The sequence below is a fragment of the Rhineura floridana genome, chromosome 1 (assembly GCF_030035675.1).
Source record: "Rhineura floridana isolate rRhiFlo1 chromosome 1, rRhiFlo1.hap2, whole genome shotgun sequence".
In the NCBI taxonomy this organism is placed as follows: domain Eukaryota; kingdom Metazoa; phylum Chordata; class Lepidosauria; order Squamata; family Rhineuridae; genus Rhineura; species Rhineura floridana.
Genome location: NC_084480.1, coordinates 269,187,976 through 269,209,675, shown reverse-complemented (window position 1 = coordinate 269,209,675; position 21,700 = coordinate 269,187,976). Strand labels below are relative to the sequence as shown.

At 41.6% G+C, this 21,700-nt stretch overlaps 1 protein-coding gene across 2 annotated transcripts; it reads left to right on the top strand.

The window, feature by feature from the left end:
* The first annotated feature begins 4,620 nt into the window (after window positions 1–4,620).
* LACTB2 (lactamase beta 2) lies at window positions 4,621–21,671 on the top strand. Of its 2 annotated transcripts, none has more exons than XM_061601131.1 (7): window positions 4,621–4,864; window positions 9,896–10,059; window positions 12,023–12,149; window positions 13,660–13,838; window positions 16,933–17,081; window positions 19,036–19,117; window positions 21,431–21,671. In XM_061601131.1, exons 1-7 carry the CDS (start codon window positions 4,743–4,745, stop codon window positions 21,472–21,474), a joined length of 867 nt encoding a protein of 288 aa, XP_061457115.1. In that variant the 5' UTR covers window positions 4,621–4,742; the 3' UTR covers window positions 21,475–21,671. The 2 variants fall into 2 exon arrangements, with proteins under 2 accessions (XP_061457115.1, XP_061457106.1); XM_061601122.1 differs by lacking the exon at window positions 4,621–4,864 and adding an exon at window positions 4,914–5,255.
* Window positions 21,672–21,700: the final 29 nt, after the last annotated feature.

The window sequence follows — 21,700 nt, the reverse complement described above, 5'->3', positions numbered from 1 at the left end:
AAGCCCTGCAAGATATATTAATCACTTCTTTCTTCATATGTTTTGTTCCACGTAGTTAAATAACAAACAAGTGCTTTGTATTTAGTGGTGAAAAGTGGTACCAACTACAACATGTTGCTGTGTGAACTGGAGTCCTCTCTGTTCAGGATTGTAGCCATTCCACTCCATGGAGCGAAAATGTTCCAGCCATTTGTAATATTACCTGGATGGAGCAGGGTGGTAGTAAGGCGGCATGAAGGGAGCAGTGCTGGATTGGCACCACCAGCGCATCTTTGCATCTCTGCCACACCACATAGGCTGCTACTGGCTCCTACTGGGAGGAAGGGTGGGATATAAATCTAATAACTAAATAATACTGTGAAGATCATGTGGATGGATCTAGATTGGCTAGAAGGCCTGGGGCACCAGTTACCATGGCCTGAGAATCAATGAGAATTGGGAGTGAAAGCTAACCAACACAATAAAATAAATCTACATTTGATTTTCCCTTTAGGTGGCACGAACAATCTTTGCTGCTGTGCAATCTAAAAAAGCTAACATTATTTTTCGGGATCTCTTCTTCATTTTTCTCACACGCCTCAATGTCCATTGGCGATCACTCATGGCCAAGTCAGATTGTCTTCCAAGATAATTTGGCTGAAAGAGGCTTGTGCATGAATTTGTTTTATGTGGGGAGATCGGCGCACAACGATCAACACACAATCTTGACAGAAAAAGGCTTTGATCCAATGACATGGATACGACGACGATTGGAAGTCTTTTATCTGCTGAAGCCTTCATCTGCCTTCACAGCCATTGTAACATACGCATTGTTATCCTCTGCCTGTTCTGCCGTTGAGGACATTCTTTTATCGTTCTTTGTCTGGTTCTTCTCCCTTAACCTTACCGCCATGGGTGACCCTGCTGGGAGTACATTACTCCTGATGGCATCGCTCATAGGGTTCACTGGAACACGCAAGCCCACTCACCACTACAAGGTGACGATCCAGCGAGTGGAATGCCTCAATGTATTTCCCCCTAAAGTAAATAATCTTCAGTATGTTTTGAATAAAAATACAAAACTGCACTTTAAGTGAGAGAATCGGAAAAAGAGGGTATGATTTTAACCATGTTAACTGAGCTGGCAAAATTGCTAACACTTCAGAAGTATCTCCAGGGTTTCAACTGACAACTGTTTGCTGCGAAAAGGGGAGAAGATGGCCAACAGGTCTTAAAAAAAGAGACTACAGTCTACAGGAGAGTTAAAAAGATACTTTAATCCTATTGATCTCAATGGGAGCCAAATAAACATAACTGTGCTCAGGACTGTATATGTAAATAAGCTCAGAAGACTGCATCCTTTGCTTTGTAAATACACAGTATCATCTACATCTGGTGATTTGAGCTAAGAACTATGTACCAATTTTGTTCTGACAGAACTTGTAATTGTCTTCAGTCGGTGTTGTTGCTGCCATCTACAGACCAAATATGTCTTAACAACCTTCTCAAAACTACTACTGTATATACTTTGGAAAGTTACTTGTCTGATTGCTGTGCATCTGGACACATATCAATATACCATGTCCTCCATTGCAAAGCAGCAGCCCTCAGCTTTACCAGAAAAGGAAGGAGAAAGGCAGCTCCTAGGTGAGTGGGCATGAAATGAGAGGCAGTGGCACAGTCTTACAATGTCAGAAGGTCTGATCCTGTAGGAGGTCACCAGAAGAAGCGCTCTCTGTGTCCACATTCAGGCAGCAGGTGCTTGAAAAGTGCATTCTAGAAACAAAATGGAATATAGCATCCCAGTAAAAAGCACTTTAGATCAATGATAGTGTGAGACAGGGACAATATGGGGATGGCATCGTATGTACAGCACCCCCAAAATTTGCCTGTGTCCTACACTGAATGCACATTAACACACAGTGTGTACACGGGATTTTTCACCTCTTCTATGTGACGTCTTTTCAGGTACCTGACGGGAGCTTTCATGTCTCCTCTCAACCTTCTCTGTTCCATGCTACATATATCCAGTTCCTTCAAGCTCTCCTCAAAAGGCTTGTTTTCCATGCCCCTGAATCCTAGTAACCCTGAGGTGACTATATATCCATCTTAACACATTAATGCACATTAGGTCTGGCTAGTGCAGAACACAGAGGAACTATTACTTACCATTAAGTAATTTCCAGTGAAGTAATTGCCATGATTTTGCCTGTAAAAACACTTTCAGAAGATCAATCTTACATAAAATAATTACACAAAATCTTACATAAGATAATTGTATATTACATAAATAATACATAATGATTCTGATACCCTGCCTTGTATGTGGGTGATGCCATTTTGACAAAATGTGTGCTAGCACAGAAAGACTTGAATCAGAAATGGAGAGCATGATAAGAAAGCTAAATCAGCTAGTTCTTTCCATGGAATTCTTCCAGGCATGTCCGCCAGCCTAGTTTCAATTTTGATATGAAATTGGCTGCAAGTTTTTGTGAATAAAAGTGACATGAAATCAGGCCTAGAATGACAAGAATGTTAAGAGTTATTATATGCCTGGACCTAAAAGGAACAATTACTCCCAAAGTCTGTGAGCCTATTCCCGTGACATCAGGTGTGATTTTCAGTTAGCCTAAGCTGACTTCTAGTCATGTGATTGGATGAAGGGGTTGTGTGAAGGTGCAGACATGCACAACTATCAACCTGGTCCAGATCTTGGCATGCCTCTCTTGAAAAGCCATGCTCAGCAGCTCAGCAGTGGCATTCCAAAAGCTGATCCAAGCTGAGTTCAAGACCTGCCATCAGCATGTACGCAAGGGTCAGTCCAAGGCAGCTGTATGTGGAAGTTAGCACAGGCTGGCTGAACATCATAGAAGCCATAAGATGAGAAGGCAATGGAAAGAAGACACCCTTATTTGCCCCCTTCAGGATCCAGAATCCTTTTGCTTTCTCATATCTAATTTTCTACATACACATGAACCTGCCCGGCCCTTAAGGTCAGCAGCAGTGGCCCCACTGTCTGTCCCATCCACTCAGAGAGATCAGCACAAGAGACTGGGCCTCATCAGTGGTGACACCCAGAATATGAAACTCCCTGCTAGTGGAGATAATGGGGCTGCTCTCCATATTAGCTAGTTGCATTGCACATTATTGTCTATGACAGGCAGGAGCTCAGGGCATGCCCTTGTTGTTGTTTTTATATCAGCCAAATGGGTTTTCTTCATTGTTGCCATCTGACTTGTGCCTCTGTGGCAGGTGTGGGGAACCTTTGGTCCTCTAGTTGAACTAAACTTCCCATAGTCCCTGGCCATTGGCCATGCTTGCTGGGACTGATGGGAGTTGTAGTTCAGCAGCATATGGAGGCCCCAGAGTTTCCCACATCTGTCCTATGGGGATGCTGGTTGGTATATTACATTTATATTTTGCCTTTCTTCTGTCTTGGAAGCCAGGGCAGTGTACACAAGGCTTCTAGATGCTTACTCATCCAGGCACTGACCACATCCAGACTTGCTTAGCTTCAGCAACATAGTGACCTGAGATTTGTTGAGCCATATGTTGTTGGTGTCACCATTTACAGTTTAGGGAGATAAGTGGTTCACAAAGCAAAACACAGGGACCTTCTCAGCATCCCATTAAAGAAATGCATTCTTGTCAATATAAAATCAGTTTGTGACTCTTTTCTAAGTATTCATTGTCAGCAAAATCTGTTGCTAACTCTTGAAAAGTTTTTCTGTTCCTAGATTCAGAAACATTCACAGGGGAAAACCTGCAATCATCTATCATGGAAAAAGAACAAAAAGTCTTGTGGCAACAAATTAACAAATAGAGCTATTAACGTATAGAGCTAACCATCTGGAAATTAATACAGTACTGGGGCAATTTAAGTAGGAAATGTATGAAAGTGTAATCATATTTTTGTTGTTTCCTCTGTTCAGTGGAGCAAAGTTTTGTGTTTTGTTTTTTTTAAAGGCTATATCGTGGGGACACTGCAAAAAAACCCCAAAATCCTAATTACAGACACAATACAATTCGGTGCCTTAGTTGGAATGTTCCCCGCTGTCAAACGCGTAACTGTAAACAAACCCCGCGCGGGGGCGTGTCTTGTTTGTGGATTCGTAGCCAGAGTCACACGCTGTGGCCAACTTCCGAATTGACTTTCAACGCCATTTTTTGTTCACCTCCAGAACTGAAAAATGAGAGACATCTGAGCTTTTAGTGTACCTGTAATTTGGCAGAAATGTGATATCCCTCCCCCGCCCCCCCCGCCCAGGAAAAGTACCTACAAAGCAGGCAGGATTTAGGTGTTTTGTATCGGCGACTTTCGGATGGAAATCCAAAGCAGACTCAACTCCAACTCTGACCTGTGTAATATATAGTGCCCTACATTGTAGGGCTGTCAAAGTCACTTAATCCCAGCCATATCTCCCCTCTCCACCCTGCAATATGGCGGTAATGTGACTGTATTGGAAATAGGAGGACCATTTTCTAAACGTTTAAAAACTTTTTTTTAAAATCATGTGGTGTTTTTTTTTAAAAAAAAGATCATGTTAGAAAATGTATGAACTTGCTGCTGGGTGGACACGTTGCGACACAATTTGAAATATCCTTAAATCCTAAGGTTTCTCACAGTTCTCACTTCCGCCCAGGGGAAAGGGAGGAATGGCGTCAAAGGGAACCCGGAAGCTCCGCTTCCAGCACTAACCCTTTCAAAAAATTATTTTCTCTATGGTGTGGGCAACTTCGTCGCTTGAAGTCCAGCCGTGAAGATGGTGTCTGTGCTGCCGCGGGTGGAGAGGCTGTCGTCACGAGTGGTGCGTGTGCTGGGCTGCAACCCGGGGCCCATGACCTTACAGGGCACCAACACCTACTTGGTGGGGACTGGTCCCAGGTACGCAACAACCACACTGGCCTCTTCAGAAAGGGCTGGGGGAGAAAGGCGGCTGTGGGCAGGAACCGAAGGTCATATAAGCTAATTTATATACTGAGTCAGATCATTGGTCCATCTAGCTCAGCATTCTCTACACCAGGATTTCAGACAGGAGTCTCTCCTAGTCCTTTCTGGAGACGCCTGGGATTGAACCTGGGACCTTTTGCATGCAGGACAGATGCTCTACCGCCGAGCTACAGCCCTCCCCAACCGCTTGCCTTGCAGCCCTTTCCCCCTTCATCGCCCCCAGTGCTGAAGTAGCGATTTGCAGCATAGCTGGCTTCGGACGACCCTTTCCTAGGCAGCGCTTCTCTGCCCATAATAGCTACGTGGGCAGGCAAAAATTCAACAGGTGGGTATTCTTCCTCTCCAGAGTGGGGATATGTATTGCGAGCTCCCCATGATTCACATGGGAGGGGCCATGGTTCAGTGGGTGCAGCACATGTGACCATATGTTGCATACAGAAGGTCCAAAGTTCAATCCCTGGCATCCCCAGGTAGGTCTGGCAAAGATCCATGACCAAAACTCTGGAGAGTACTGAGATAATTGGACCAATTGTGTGATATGATACAAAGCATCGATAGATGTTTCACATGTTGTGAAAGGCACAGGAGACCTACCTATTGCCTTTGTTTTTTGAAAAGTGAGCCATTTAGGGCCAATGTGGTTTAAACAGTAAGAGGTACAACCAGGTAAAAACAGAAAACATTGTGTTTTATTTTAGAGTGTTTCCAGGGCCATTCAGAACCAGTTTTTTTCTCTATATGTTTGGCATCCACCTACACACCATACATTTAAAGCACATGACTTCTTCCCCTGTAAGAATCCTGGGAACTCTAGTTTGTTAAAGAGTGCTGAAAATTGTAGCTCTGTGAGGTGTAAACCACTGTTCCCAGGATTCTTTGGGGGAAGTCATGTACTTTAAATGTATGGTGTGTAGGGTTGCCAGTTCAAGAACCATCCCAAAACCTGAGATGTCATGGGGCGGGCCCTAGTGATGTCATGGGGTGGGCCCTAGTGATGTCATGGGGTGGGCCCTAGTGACATCATAAAGCATGATACATTATCAACCACAGTTACTTGGAGCATACTAGTCAAACAAAAAAAATGCCTTTCCTGTCCAAAACACCTTCTCTCAACTTCTGTGCAAGAATCAAGTAAATTCTTTGCAAACTTCAAGAGATGGACACCTAGGGATATTGGGAGGGGTGTGTGGAGAGGGGGAGAGAGAGAGAGAGAGAGAGGTTCTCTCAAGGACACATCTGTCCTGTTTACTTGCCGCCCTGGGCTCCTGCTTGGAGGAAGGGCAGGATGTAATAATAATAATAATAATAATAATAATAAATGAACATTAACACTAGCTCCACCAAATCATATAAATTAATGAATTATTTAAATCACTCATTGCATCTTAGAGGAATACAGGAGCATGAAATATGGTCTATCCAGATAATAAAACAAATCTCTTGCACAAATACCTAGAAGTTCAGATTTGATGAAGCTCAAAGTACTGCAGGAATTATTTTAGATAACTATGATAATCCTTAGGAGAAATAGTTCTTCCACTATACACACCACGTTGTACATTCCCATTACCCTCTGCTTAAGCCAATAACATTTTTCTAAATCCTGTGATGTTAAAATCTAAAGCTCTCCTCCTTCTAGTCTAGCACCGGAAAGCACACCAGGGCAGTTGTTCCACAGAGTCTACAAACCTATAATAATTATAGATATGCCATGCATTAATTAGTGCATGGTGTGTGCACATCACCAGCGGCATCTTAAGGCAAAAGGAGGGGCCATGTACCTGAGCCTCAGGGTATGAGGTGCAGTCAATGAAGGGGGGGCAGAGGGAGCTGCCTGCCACCAAGTCAAACCATTGGGTACATCTATCTCTGTACTGCCTACACTGACTGGCAGCAGCTCTCCTGCATTTCAGGCAGGGAGTCTTCCCCGGCCCCACCTTGAGATGAACCTGGGGCCTTCTACATGCAAAGCAGGTGCTCTCCCCACTCAGCCACAGTCCTTCCCCAGGGAGGGTAGGCAGTTCCGGAGGGGGGAGAGGATCCCAGGGGAGGCTCAAGGCATGTTTGAGGGAGAAGGGAAACTGGGGGAAGGGGGGCTCTTTTGGCAGGAGCCCAAACTGAAGTCAACCTGCAAGAAGGTGTGGCATGAGGGGGTGCCCACCTGCATTGACCCAAGTGTGCAATGAGGGTTTGGTTCAGTTTTGTTTTTTGGGACGGGGAGGTGGGAGACTATTAGAGGGTGGTTAATCCAGCCAGAGCCCTGTCAGTCCTGGGGAGGGAGCAGCACCAGGGATCAAGGGTGGCTCTCTAGTCCTCATGGAGGATGGTGGGTTAAGAACCTAAGAAGAGCCCTGCAGTGCTGGATCAGGCCAACGTGGGCTCATCCAGTCCAGCACATCCTCTTCTCACAGTGGCTGACCAGCTGCGGGGCCCCTGCGCTCCCCTTCTGCAATCAGCGGCAGGATAGCAGGGCAGAAGCTTCAGAGCCGCCCACCATTCTCCCGCTTCACCTACCTTTCTCTCTGCTGTTTTGTGCAGCGCACGCAGGTTTGCCATCAATTAAGATGGCGGCCGAGGTTTCCCTAAGGGGCTGAAGCCTCTGCCTCCATCTTGGTTGATGGCAGCAATACGAGCGTCTAGCACACATGCTAGTAAGTAGAGCGGAGGAATGGCAGGGGGCTTGGGATCTCCTGCCCTGTGGCCAGCCCTGCTGGGTGGCCATGCCACACCACGCCAAAAACCGGAGATCCAGGGACAGGGTGTGGTCTGGCCGGGGAGCCAGAAAACACCCCCGAAGCTGGAGACTCTGGCCAAAAACTGGAGACCTGATAACTTTAATGGTGTATATGCAGCACACATGTTCCCATTGGTTTCAGTCATGGATATTCATTGCTATTCCACCATTTGCTGTCCACATCCGTGGGCAGAGCTTGATGGAATTTATCCAGAGTGATTTTTTGTCCCCTCCTGTATATCACTCCTTCTCCACACGCTACTTTTTTTTCTGTTCTGGGCATGTGTGCAAGTGTTTCTATGCCTGTGTGTACACATAGAAAGGATACAAAAGTAATCATTACCACCCTTAGTTATAATGTAATGGGCACAATGGAAGCTTGTGCTTTTGCGGGGAAGAGCAATATTCATTTTCATTTGCTTTTTATTTTTATTTTTAATTCTGAAGTTTTGCACAAGGACAATATTTACCTAAGTTATCATAGAATCATAGAGTTGGAAGGGGGCTATAAGGCCATCAAGTCCAACCCCCTGCTCAATACAGGAATCCAAATTAAAGCATACCTGACAGGTGGCTGTCCAGCTGCCTCTTGAAGGCCTCCAGTGCTGGAGAGGTAATTGGTTCCATGTCATACCGCTCTAATAATTAGGAAGTTTTTCCTGATGTTCAGCTGAAATCTGTCTTCCTCTAACTTGAGCCCATTATTCCGTGTCCTGCACTCTGGAATGATTGAGAAGAGATCCTGGCCCTTCTCTGTGTGGCAACCTTTCAAGTGCTTGAACAGTGCTATCATGATAAAGATGTCTTGCACAAGATCTCTGTATTGTTATTATTTTTTAAAGCCTGATGTATGTATAATAGTCTCTATGGTAATCCCCCACATGTACTGCGTGGAGATTTTTGAGTGAGACTAGCTCTTCCTAACCAGGTTGTTGAAATTTAAAGGTGCTTTCAGCATACAACAGTTGGTGAAAAAAGGATAGTCATATTATTTGGTCTATTGGAAACAATATGGCTAGGTTATGCTCAGGTAAAGAGCAAACAGAAATAAAAGTGTTGCATTAGAGTGGCCACTGAAATGTCATCACACATGTGACAAACAGCCCACCAAAAACTGCCCTAGCAAGCTTCTACACCAACAGTAACTGCAGGTGTAAAACAGGTTGTTTTTACTCATCAGATTTTCTGCAGTGAGGAAAAATCTGGATTTTAAAAAGGGAGAGTTGACATTTTGATGTTGCCACCACCATGTAGATGCTGCAGAAAACTTGTGTGCATGAGCAACATCAGTTCCGCAATAAACTGCCACCTAGAAGCACCCTTTATTTTGTTGTAATTTTTTCCATTTGAGAGCTGAGAAGATCCCTAACAATGCAATCCTAAACATTACTCAAGAGTAAGTCCCACTAAGACTTACTCCCAGGTCAGTGGATATAGGATTGCAGCCTTAATATAATGTTTGGAGACTATTAATGTAAGACAATTTCAGGTTCTGCTTCTCCAGAACCTTTCCTTATGTACTTTGGGGTCTCCTGCCAGGATCTCCTTTTTATACACAAAACCAGACTTGCTTGGAAGCTTGCTTAACCTAATCCTTCCTTCTTTCTCCCCGGGTCTCAAATTTTCTCCTTATACACATGGTTCTCCCTCTAATTTACAGCTGTACTTTTCTGTCCACCTGCCAGGTTCTGCAGCTTTCCCATTTCTCCACGTTCTCTATTCTTCTGTTCACAAAGGATTGTTTTCCTTATCTTTCTCCCCATGGTGTAGTGCAATGGTCTTCAGCAGGTGGGATGGGACCTGCTGCTGGGTCTCAGGTTGACCTCAGGTCATGACAGCAGCACTACCAGCATACAAATACATGGTAAAAAATTAAGAAGTAGGTCCCAAATGCACGTTTGGGCAAAAGGTGGGTCTTGGGTCTGAAAAAACTGAAGACAACTGCTGTAGTGAGTCCTTGTCATTTCTTTCTTTGAGGCTCATTACATTATCAAATCAATTTTTGAAAGGAAGAGAAGGTGAGAATTTGAAGTCCTCTGTGTAGTTGTCTACAGGATTCGTCTTTGTAAAAGGTGCTGTGATGTTCTGGAGTAAGAAAATGTTGCTTTCCATGTCATGCAAGACTTTTGTACCATGTTTCAAAGGTAGATCACTGTCAGCATTGCTTTTCATTAATCATACTTTGGCTTTTGTAGTTATATGTTTCTTTGGGGGGGCTTCTTTTAATATAGAAGGATCCTTATTGACACAGGAGAACCAGCTGTCCCTGAATATATTAGTTGTTTGAAACAAGCACTCAATGATTTCAGCATATCAATCCAAGAAATTTTGGTAACACACTGGCATCATGATCACACTGGAGGAATATCTGATATTTGTAAAAACATTCCCACTAGTAAGTAGTTTCATTATGTTTGTTGTTTGAAACATCTGTATTCTGCTTTTATATAAAATGTATTCAGGCTATTTTTCAGTATGTTAATCTGATGGTGCTTTGAGAAGCTGTTAAATAGCGGAAAGATAAAGAAGGAAGACCATTGGAAGTATTACATACCAATATTGAATAAGATATAAGCTGCTAAACTCTCACTTTTGGCAATTAACTATTACAGATTTTATCATTTACTTCATTGTTTTATATATGGTTAGCCAAACATAAATCTGGCAAGGTAACTATTCCAATATTATAAAGGACATTAGTCTGTATCTGTATTGGATTTGAAATTGTTTTTATATATGTTTTTAGAGTTGGTGTTTTTATTGCTAATCGCTTTGGGATGTTTCATGAGAAATGCTTCATAAATGGAATGAAATAAGTAAGACCACTTCGCTATGTTTGTACAGTTTGAAACTTTAATTTGTTTTAAATAGACTTGATTCCTTGCAAGTAAATTCTCTGCATGCTTACTCATAAAAATGGGACTCCTTTCACTGGTTGCTTTGTGGGTTATTATAATGATACAGATGGCCCCAGTCATGTGTGTGTCCGCATTTGTTATCTGTCAACCTTGTTTGCCCCATGTGCAGTTCATCACTACTGATGTATGCCATTCTCTTCAACCCAAATGAAAAGCATATAGAGAAAGTTGAGGTCAGTGCCTTGCTAGGTAGCCACTGCTGCCATCACCTTTCATCTTACCACAAACTTACAGAGTAAGAAGAAAAACATCAAGAGAAAGTGTAGGGGCATAGAGGCTAAGCTGAAAGCAAGCTGTATGTCTTTACAGCTGGAACAGCATGGAAGTTAAGGCAGAAGCTTAACTTACAATGTGAGGTCAATTCTTTCTACAGCATGGATTTGGATGACCCTTAACTTTCCCGTTAAATCAAAGGAGTTTTTTTAAAAAAAATTCTTGAAGATGTGGGGGGGACCTCAAAACATTTTCTTTAAGTTTCAAAATTGCCTGGGAGGGAGTGATCTTGCAAGCACTAGTGATAGGTGCCTTTCACAGCCACATTTTCTCCATTCAGCTAAACCACTCAAAAAAACCCATCTCTGCTGAACTGGATAGCTTTTAGAGCTCTTTGTTTGCAAAGCAAGCAAGACTGTCTCTGCCATTCTGATAATAACATATGTCTTCCAACTTAGCCTGTAGCCCCTTCTCACCACATCAAACCAGGGAGCTTCAAAACCAGTCAATAGTGCAGCACAAGAACCTGCTGTACCTCAAGGGGCTTCAGGAACTGTGGTGTGCATATAGTATACAACGCCTGCAATCTGGAGGATGCACTCAGGACTGTCATGTGCACAGTTGGGGCTGTCTCCAGTTCTTGATGGAAAAGAAAGAAGCTCGGTACTCTTCCTCTCATGGCCATGCCTTTGTGAAGATTTGCTTTTTAGCCACAGATGAATTTCTGTTCAGATGGGCTGCACAGATGTTCATACAGATGTTCTTCTATAAGAAAGTGAAACATCATTGCATATTTCTTTACCCTTCCATAAAAGAGAGCAAGAGCCTCCTGAACACATGGGGCTTCAGATTGTGGGCCCAAGTATTTAAATGACAGCTGTCATGTCCCAAAGATTGCTCCGCACATCCCCTTATATCTCCAGGCCCTGTGAGCCACCAATTCATTTGCTTCTGCTCCTATAAAGATCTGCTGATGCACTCTATATCCTTATTTCACTCCAGAATGTTTTGTTAGTGAATAAGAGCCATTTATATGATATATTCTGCAAAACAATGTCAACAAGCAAAGTTGCATTTTCAGAAGCAATTATCACTTTAAATAAAGAAATGCTGTCTTTTTATTTCTATGTTCAATAAAGATATTGGGGGGGGGTTCCAGAAGGTTTTTAATGTGTAACTAAGCTGCTGTTAAAACATACTTAATACTATATTCCCTTTTAAAACTAGCTTCTGAATACTGCATAAGTAAACTTCCACGTAACCCACATTGTGAAGAAGTAATAGGAGATGGAAAGCAAATGTATGCCTACCTGAAGGATGGAGAAGTTTTAAAGACAGAGGGAGCTACACTGAGGTAAATATTAACTTTTGCACATTGACTACTCTATGGAGGTTTTCTCCTGCATGTGCAAAATGTTAATATTGGTTTGTGTATTTTATTATTACATTATCTGTTATATATCTTAGAAAGTTGTTTGTTCTCTATGCATCTGGACATCTGGTAAGAGAGCTTCACCAAATTTTGCACGATGGTTCCTGAGATGAAGGAGCAGGTTTTGTCTGTGTTTGCCACTTTGAATCAAGATGGTGGACTGAACCTTTTGAAACCGAACTGATTTTAACCACTGATTTCAAAACTGCATTGATTTTGTTGTTGTTGGGGGGGGGATCTTAGAATTCCTGAGTAATGCTGGGCATTACTAGTGGAAGTTATACAGTATATAAAGTCACACAGAGATTGGTTTGGGGCTGTGAACTTACACATATACTTTGTGTAATCATCAGAGCTCACACACAGAGCTTGGAACCTTTGGTGATATCATGTATTTCTAGTCCAGGAACGGGCAGCAGGTAGATCTGAATCTACAGGTGGATCTCTGGGTGATTTACAGTAGATTAACAAGTATTTCTGTCTCCCAGTTGTTTAACAATAGCAATTGCACTGCTGAAATTAAGAAAGGTAGGTGTTACTCAGAGTGGATTTTTGTGTGCAGAAGGACTGTGTACTTCATTCAGTTCTGGTACTCAAAAACAAGTTGTATCCTTCTGCAACATATGTCACTTTTTAGCCCTGGGGTAAGGAACCTGTGGTTTTCCAGCTGTTGTTGGACTTGAATTCCCATCAGCCCCAGACAGTGTAGCTGAGACTGATGCATCTGCTCCGATTATTCATTGAAATATCGGATCTGACTTTGGATGGCACATGCAGCCCTTAGTGATATCTTGTTAGGATTTTTGTAATGTGTTCTACATGACACTGATTTTTGAAAACTCCAGACTGCTGATCAGAGCCAGTTATAAGGAGCGGGTGACTCCATTGTTATAAGAACTTAACTGGCTCCTGATACGTTTTCTACACACAATTAAAAGTTAATACCTTTAAAGTTATTACCTGGGACCAGATCATGGGGCAGGGTGCCTTCTCCTATATAAACCTGTCTGGGTTACTAGGTCTTCAGGAGAGAGCTTTCTCTGTATCCCACAAGCATCAGAAGTGCATTTAGCAGGAGCACAAGACAAGGCCATCTCAGTAGCTGCACCTAGGCTTTAGAACTCCTGAGAGAAGCGCATGTAGCCCTATATGTGTTAGCTTCCTGAAGATATTGAAAACTTCTGTTTCAACAGGTCTTGCTTAGATGATTCTATCTGTAGATTATTTTAAAAGCTTCTATTTAAATTTCTTTTCAATTTTTGTCGATATACTTTTAATTTGCTCTTGCCCTTAATAGCTGTGTGTGTATCATGCTTTTATTTCATTTCCTAATGTGTCTTTATATTTGTTGTTAAACACCTGAATACTTTATTGTAGAAAAGGCAGGTATGAATTTAATAAATAAAGTCTGCACTTTTCTGTCATTCTGCAGGGTATTGTATACCCCTGGACATACAGATGATCATATGGCTTTACATCTCTTGGAAGAAAATGCTATATTTTCTGGTGACTGTATTTTAGGAGAAGGAACAGCCGTGTTTGAAGATCTTTATGATTACATGAAATCATTGGAAACGTTGCTGGAAATGAAAGCTGATTTAATTTACCCGGGTTAGTGGCACATTTGGCCTGAATAATTAACACATCAGTTCTTGTCCTTCTCACTGCCAGGACTGCTGTTCAGAATCCCTAATGCTGTGCATAGCTAGAACCCTCTGGACCCTTTGTTGATTGTTATCTTCCATGGTAGGTTACAGCAGGGATAAGGAAGGTCCCCTGTGTCTGCTGAATCCTGTTTACAAGGTGTTTTTGTAATGCTTTCCTGTTCATAATAAGCTGGAGTTGTAGCCTGAACTTGCACTGCATTTGACTTGTGGGTTTCCTAAAAAAAGGCTTGTGTATTGCTGGAGTGCATCCTTGATTTGTGGGCACTGTAGTTCTGTTGCAAATTGTTTAGGGCTCTGTGCAGCTAAGCAGTTCCATTAGCACAAGGATTTCTGGCTGCGCAATGGAACTTCCCCTCCCTCTCATCTCCCCGTGCACCCCCCTAAATCTGTTCTGAGGGTTACCACAACCCTCCAGAGCGGATTTGGGGAGGGTGTGAAGAGTATATAGGGAAAAGAGAGGGACGGAAGGTTCCATTGCACTAACAGAACTACTTCAGTGGATGCCGCCCAGGGCTTCCTCATATCTATTGACCATTACTGAGCTGTTAACTTAAAAGAGAATAGTCAAAAGGAGGGGATGCATTGTGATGCAATACCCCTGTGAATCCTTGTTGAATGAAATGTATGAACTCAGATGGTCTAAACTTGTTTGGATAACTTTTTGTGGTCTTTGTTGACAAACTTAATACAAAGGAAATGCTCTACCATTAAAATCTCTGAAATGCTTGAGTTACTGAGGACAAAAGAAGAAGGGCCGTGCTGGATCTGGCTAGTGGCCCATTAGTCCAGCATCCCGTTCTCACAGTGGCCAACCAGATGCCTAGGAGAAACCCGCAAGCAGGACCTGTGCGCAACATGCTGCATGATTCCCGTAGTCTATTCTAACCTAACTTAAGGATAGTTGTGAAGACAAACATGGGATAAAGCCATAAATTAAGTTGCACCAGGTTCAGTGGAACCACAAAAGCCTGCAAGGAACTACAGAATGCTGGCATAATTTGGAGAGAAAGAGATTAAATCTTTTTCTGCTGGCAATTTTTCTGCTCCAAATTTACTTTTTAGGTTTCCAGGCTCACTTTTTCCTTTGCACCCAGAACATCACAGGGAAATGCAGGTAGTATATGGTTACTGTAGGTGTGGAGAGGGTTAAACTCCCACGCATCCCGCTTCTTCTCTCAAAGCTGTTTTTCACTGAAAACAAAAGGCAGTTGGTGTTTCCTCACATTCTTGTGTGTGATGTAGTTTCCTTCTTACTTCAATACTACTGACATGCTGATGATACTCAGCTCTACCTCTGTACCCTTGCTCTTTCATCCTCCATCCAATCCCACATCTCCCAACTCCCTCTTTGATTATTTTGGTTGGATACTTCAACAGCTCAGTCTATGGTGTGACTGCACTTGGAACACTGTATACAGTTCTAGTTGCCGCACCTCAAAAAGGTTATTGTAGAACTGGAAAAGGTGCAGAAAAAGGCAACCAAAATGATGAATGGGCTAGAACAGCTTCCCTATCAGGAACAGTTACAACATTTGGGGCTTTTTAGTTTGGGGAAAAAAGCAAGCAAGGCGTATACGATTATGCATGGTGTAGAGAAAGTGGGTAGGAAGGAGGTTTTCTCCTCTCATAAAGCTGGAACAGAATACTGGAAGATTCAGGAAATACAAAAGGAAGTTCTTCACACAGTGTATAATTAGACTGTGGAATTCACTGCCCCAGGATATAGTGATGACTACCAACTTGAATAGCTTTAAAAGGGATTTAGATAAATTCATGGAAGATAAGGCATACTAGCAATGGTGGCTGAGTACTACCATTAGTCTTAGAGGTAGTGTGCCTGTGAATACTAGTTGCAGGGAAGTACACCCAGGGAGAGTGCTGTTGTGCTCGTTCCTGCTTGCCAGCTTTCCGTAGGCATCTGCCTCTAACATCTTCAACCCTCTAAAGCAGGGGTTCCCAAACTGTGGTCCACAGACCAGTGGTGGTCAGCACACATCATTCAGGTGGTCCATGGTGTGTCTGTAAAAACACAATTAAAAAGAATGCAACATCTAGTCCAGCACATTACAATTGCTATAATAGGCAGAAAAATAATTAAATAATCTGCCAAGACCTTCAGCCATTTTCAAGTGGTCATGGGGAAATGGTTTGGGAACCACTGATCTAAAGCTCTCCTCCTCCCTAACAATGTTGCCATTTTCCCTTTGCTGCCCCTTAGGCCTTGAACTGCCTCCCAGAATGCCTCTGGGCAATCACCTTCCTTAAGTTCCTCCTCAAATCTCCCCATTCCAGGAAGCCTTCAGAACATCCCCTTGTCCCTATAACTAAGCCAAAGTATGTGCAGTTGAAGTAATCATGTATTCTTCCTCTGCCTACTCCTACCTCCACTGTCCCCTTCCTCTGTTGTTACCCTGTGTTTGCCTTAGTTTTGAAGTCCATTGGGGTAGGAACCTGCCATACCTGTTTTTTGTAAAGCACCATGTACATAGATGACATATTAGAACTTCCTAGTTAATCATGTGTGTACTACTAATGAGCTAAGTTGTAAAAAAATCCTTTGGCCACTAGAGGGCATTCATTTTTCTTCACATTCTGTTTTCAGAATTCAGTGCTTAAAAATTAATATAGAGATGCTAAAAGTTATCGTGGGGTATCTGACAATCTCATACCTGGAGTGGAGCTATTGAAATCAATAGACATTGTTTCAATAGGTGCATCATCAGATGCCACCCAGAAATGGGAAATCAGTAATATCCAGAGATATTAACATGAAGGTCATATCTGTTCTAAAAATTAAAATATGCTTTGAAATTTTGGTGTGGAGGTAGGATGAGAGGTTATTAATACTTCTGAACTCATATATTTAGACCCATTACAAAATTAGAGACTAGACCCATATGCAGTAGATATGCTGCTTACTTTGAACATCTTAATAAATAAAATAATCTCTCATTCTGCAGTAGCACGTATCAGCATGTTATTTTTTCCCCAGTATTATTGTTGTTGTTGTTATATTTTACTACTTTTTTTTCTTATAGGACATGGCCCAGTAGTCAAAGAGGCAAGAGCTAAAATTCAAGAATACATTTCTCACCGAAATGCACGTGAACAGCAAATCTTAAATGTCTTGAAAGAGAATGCTGGGAAATCACTTACATTGGGGGAACTTGTGAAAATTGTATACAAGGTAGCTCTCTAGCAGACGCTTTTACTTTTTAATTGGGAATACATATTTAATTTTGCTGAAGTAAAAGCAGTGGCAATAGAATAGTGCAGAAACGACACAGTTTCCGTGACGAGGAAAAAATGGGAGGGGGGGTTCACCGCAGCAAGGCATATTGGAAGCTCCTCTGTGTCCAAACTTCCTTGCTTTGTTGGGACATTAGGGCTTCATTCTTTTTCTTTTTTTGGCAAATTCTTTTCCAGAAAAGTAGGTTTTCAAACTCTAGCATTTTAAAAAATACAAAATGCGAAGCAACAGATAACACTATGCCAGATGTACAAAAGCTTCAAACTTGCAGATTGGAAATTCAGACTCAGTACAATATGCTGGCGTTACAATAATGTGACCAAACAGATACATGAGCAGAAATATTAGAAACCTAGAAACCATCTCCGCTATCTTTTCGGCGCCTTTTGAAGACTTTCCTCTTTCAACAAGCCTTTTAAGTTGAGACCTATCCCAGTCTGTGTCTGTGTTAGAATTGCTTTTGATATGTTTTCTTTAATAATATGTTTTAACCCTTTTTTTAAAAAAAAATCTTTTTTAAAGCTTTTTTTTAAAAAAAGTTTTTACCGTTGTTTTGTTTTAATGTATTTTAAGGTCTTTTTATGATGTTTTAAAGTGTTTTCAGCGTTTCTATTTGCCGCCCTGGGCTCCTGCTGGGAGGAAGGGCGGGATATAAATCAAATAATCAAATAAATAAATAAATAAGCCTCCCTAGCAGCTGCCTTATATCTAGTTCACAGCATTTGTCTGTCTGGCCTGGTATTGTCCACACTGGCTGACAGTGGCTCTCCAGGCCTTCAGGCAGGGTTTTTCCCAGCCCTAACTAGAGATGTCGGGGATTGAACCTGGGACTTCCTGCATGCAAATTATGTGCTCGACCTATGAGGTTGGGCCATCTGTTGAACACCAGGCTATTCGTAGCCTATCGGCCATTACCAGTAAAAGGCCAGGGAAGAAAACCGGAACCTCAGTCGTGTCTTAATAAAGCAACTGTAATTACAGGAAGAATAAGTTTGCATAGATCAGAGTTCAGACACACACACACCAAAGAAGGTTATTTGAGACAGTAACATTAACACTGAAAGAGGTGTGCAATGCTATGAACACAAATCTGAAGTGCCAAATGATAAAGGTGTGTTTAATTACAGGATAATTGGGGGGGGGATAATACAATGACAATAACCAGAATCCAAAGAATCATGTAATTAGTTCTCTGAGCCCAAAGGGACTTAAGGTTGGCTTGTTTTTCATACCTTCCCATCTCCCTGAGTCTTTGATCGCTAAATCCTTCTGAAACTGAGGGAAACCTTTAAGTAGCAATTCATGATCTGACATGGAGATCAGTTATTCAGAGAAAAAATGTAAAAAATTATATATTGGGCTAACAGAAGCCTCTTGTGTGAGCCTAAGCATTTTTTTCTATCCATGCCGATGAATATAGGAATAAGCAGTGCTTTTTTGTGTGTGATGGTACTCACTGGTATGGAGCACTGTCACCTCTCTTTTTGCTGTCCATAGCACTTTTGTCACAATATGACTACTGGCACCTCAATTTTTACCCCCCAAAAAAGCATTGGGAATAGCTACTGCAATAATACTACTTTTATTTTTGTCAAGAATTTGGAAATCCCCAAAAGTGCTTTTATTTATTCAGCTTTGGCTCTGTTCCTTTCTTTAACTTGGTATTAGTGTGCTTGTGTACCTTTTTTTAAAAACCCTGATGGAAATTACATTACCTTGTAACTTACCATGTACTGTACATGTAAAATGTTGCCATTTTAACAGTGCAATCCTAGACATCTCAGCTCAGAAATAAATCTCTTTTTTCCATAATGGGGCATACTTCCAAGTAGTGTGTATAGAATTGCAGCCTAAAAGTGTCATATGTATGTTTTTAATTTTTTAACTATAGGACACACCTGAACACTTGCACAGAGCTGCAGAAATTAACCTCACACATCACTTGAAGAAACTAGAAAAAGAAGGAAAAGTGTGTAAGTGGCTTTGTCTTTAACACACATCTGTTGTATTCTTACAATATCAGATCCAGAATTTTTCTATATGTAGGTCAGAGGTGGGCAGAAGGTAGACCAATATCTGCTGGTAGATCTCCCAAGTGATTTGTAATAAGATCAGCAAGAATTCTGACTACCAGCTGTTTAACAATAGTAGTAACAAAAAGACTCCCCCTAAATTAAGCTGGTGCGATGAAGAAAGCTTTGGGGGAAGGAGGAGAAAACTAGCAGGACTCTCCTGGCACTGAAAACAACTTCCAGGCTGAGTGTGATCTCAGAGGCACCCTGTTCCCTCATTCTAAGACTGTGTCCCTCCACCCCAGCACCACTATTTTGGACCCGATTGGCTGGTGGATCTCAGGACACTAGTAAAAGTAGATCCTGCAGTCCTGAAGTCTGCCAACATGCCCATGGTTCTAGGCCAGTGGTGGGGAACCTCCAGCCCGCAGACATCAATAGGCTCAATAGGTCACTAGTCCTGCCCCCTCTATTGCATCCTTGTCACCTGTTCCTGCTGCCTTTCATGTATGCATTGGGGGAGGGGGGAGGTCAGAAACAGGCAACCTGCTGTATGCATGCACAGTGAGACTCCCTGCTTGATTTATATCCCATCATAAACATATCAACAACAACAACAGGTTTAATAGCAACACTCATGTGATACTATGAGGTTTGATACAAAAAGAGTTTATTAATTTGGCACAAAGGACTGCGGTTGATTTTTTTAAAATTGTGAATAACCTTACTAGGCTCTCTAGATCCTAGTTTTTCTTTTAAAACATAGCTGAGATTTAAATCAGAAGTGGGGAACCTTTGGCCCACCAGTTGTTACTGAACTACAACTCCCATCATCCCTGGCCATTGGCTGTGCTTGCTGGAGTTGATGGGAGTTGTATTTAAAGATACATCTGGAGGACCAAACATTCCCTGCCCCTCTTTTAAATGGACATGGATGGGAATAGTTAGATTGTAGTATAATGCAGCTGTTTGTCACACCGATGAGATTTTTTCTTTTAATGCAGAAATTCTTTGCTTGAATTAAGAGACCCAAGTATGCAGAGAGCACATGAGGGGGGGATTTCAAGGGATGCAATAGATCTGCCCATACAAACATACAAATTATTTATTTAAATCAGGGGTGGCAAACAGTGTTGGACACAAGGATTGCATTGACTGTCAGTCACCTCCCTGAGGGCCACATGCTAGTGGTGGGTGTGGCTAATGTGTATGTGCATGAGCACACACTCACTACACATACAACACACACACAGAGCACACATGCACACTCCCCATATACATAGCACTCACCCTTGTCACACTTGCTGGCACTGTGTTCTGTGTGCTCACATATGCAGTCATAAACTTGTAGGTACATACACTTGCATAGACAAGCACACAACACTCTTCCTCTCCCAAATAAGGAAGGCTCTTACGAAAATGCTTTCTTTCACTCTTCGTCTCCAAAAAGCAAGCAGGGGCCTTTATCTCCCAGTCTCAATGCTGTGGTGCTAGTGCTGAAACCAGGAGATAATTGCAAGAGCTGATGGGCCACTTCCCACAGTTTGCCAGACCAGATCTGGGTTGCTGATTAACCACACCTGATTTAAATAATTTATATCCCACTTTATCAAAATAAATCCAAAGTGACTTGCAGGATAAAAAGCACAAAATACAAATTACAGGGTTATATAAAATGCAGTTCCACAGTTACGCAGATCCATTGCCTCCATTGACCGTTCATTTTTGGTAGCATTCTTAGATTGTGGGTGCTCTGCATCAAAACGAAGTCCAAGAGAAGTCACTGTATCATATATAATTATAGAACATCTTGGAATTTTAAAATTAAGCTTCATGCTATTTAAAAAAACAGCTTTGAATTTTTAATAGAGGATCACTTGTCAAAATATTTAAACATCTCACTCTGATATACAAATAGATGTCATAATGGCCTTTTTAAAAATCATCATCATCATCACAGTTTATTTGTATGCCGCCTTTCCATAGGAATCTATGCTCAAGGCAGCTCACACTATGAAAAAAAAGTTACATAATTCAATCAGTTGCAAAACAAAATTCAAATAGTCAAACAGTAAGTTAAAGAAAACATCTGATTAAGAAATATATAATAAAAAATAAAAAATGTTCATATTCCCATACTAAAAGAAAACATTTGAGATTAAAGATGCGCTTTTAATCATTTTCTACTTAATGGCTTGTGTTACAAACTTTCAACGTGTTTTAAATGGTAACTTTTTCAGATGCAAGTTGTTTAATCTTCTTCTTCTTTTACAGCTTGTGAAAATTCTCCTAATTTCAGGTGGAAAAGCAGTTTATAGATATGACACAAGAATAAGTATGATGCTGATGTACATGTGCCTATCCCACTATAGAAGCACTGAAATGTCAGAACAGTGATTTTTTTTTTCTTGGCAAAAGATATTTTGAGTACTTCTATACAGTAAGAATGAATTCATTAAAGTTATTTAATTCTGTTTTTCAGCAAAATGAATAAGTACAATTGTTCACATACAAACTACTGTGTGTTCTTTTCTGAAATATCAA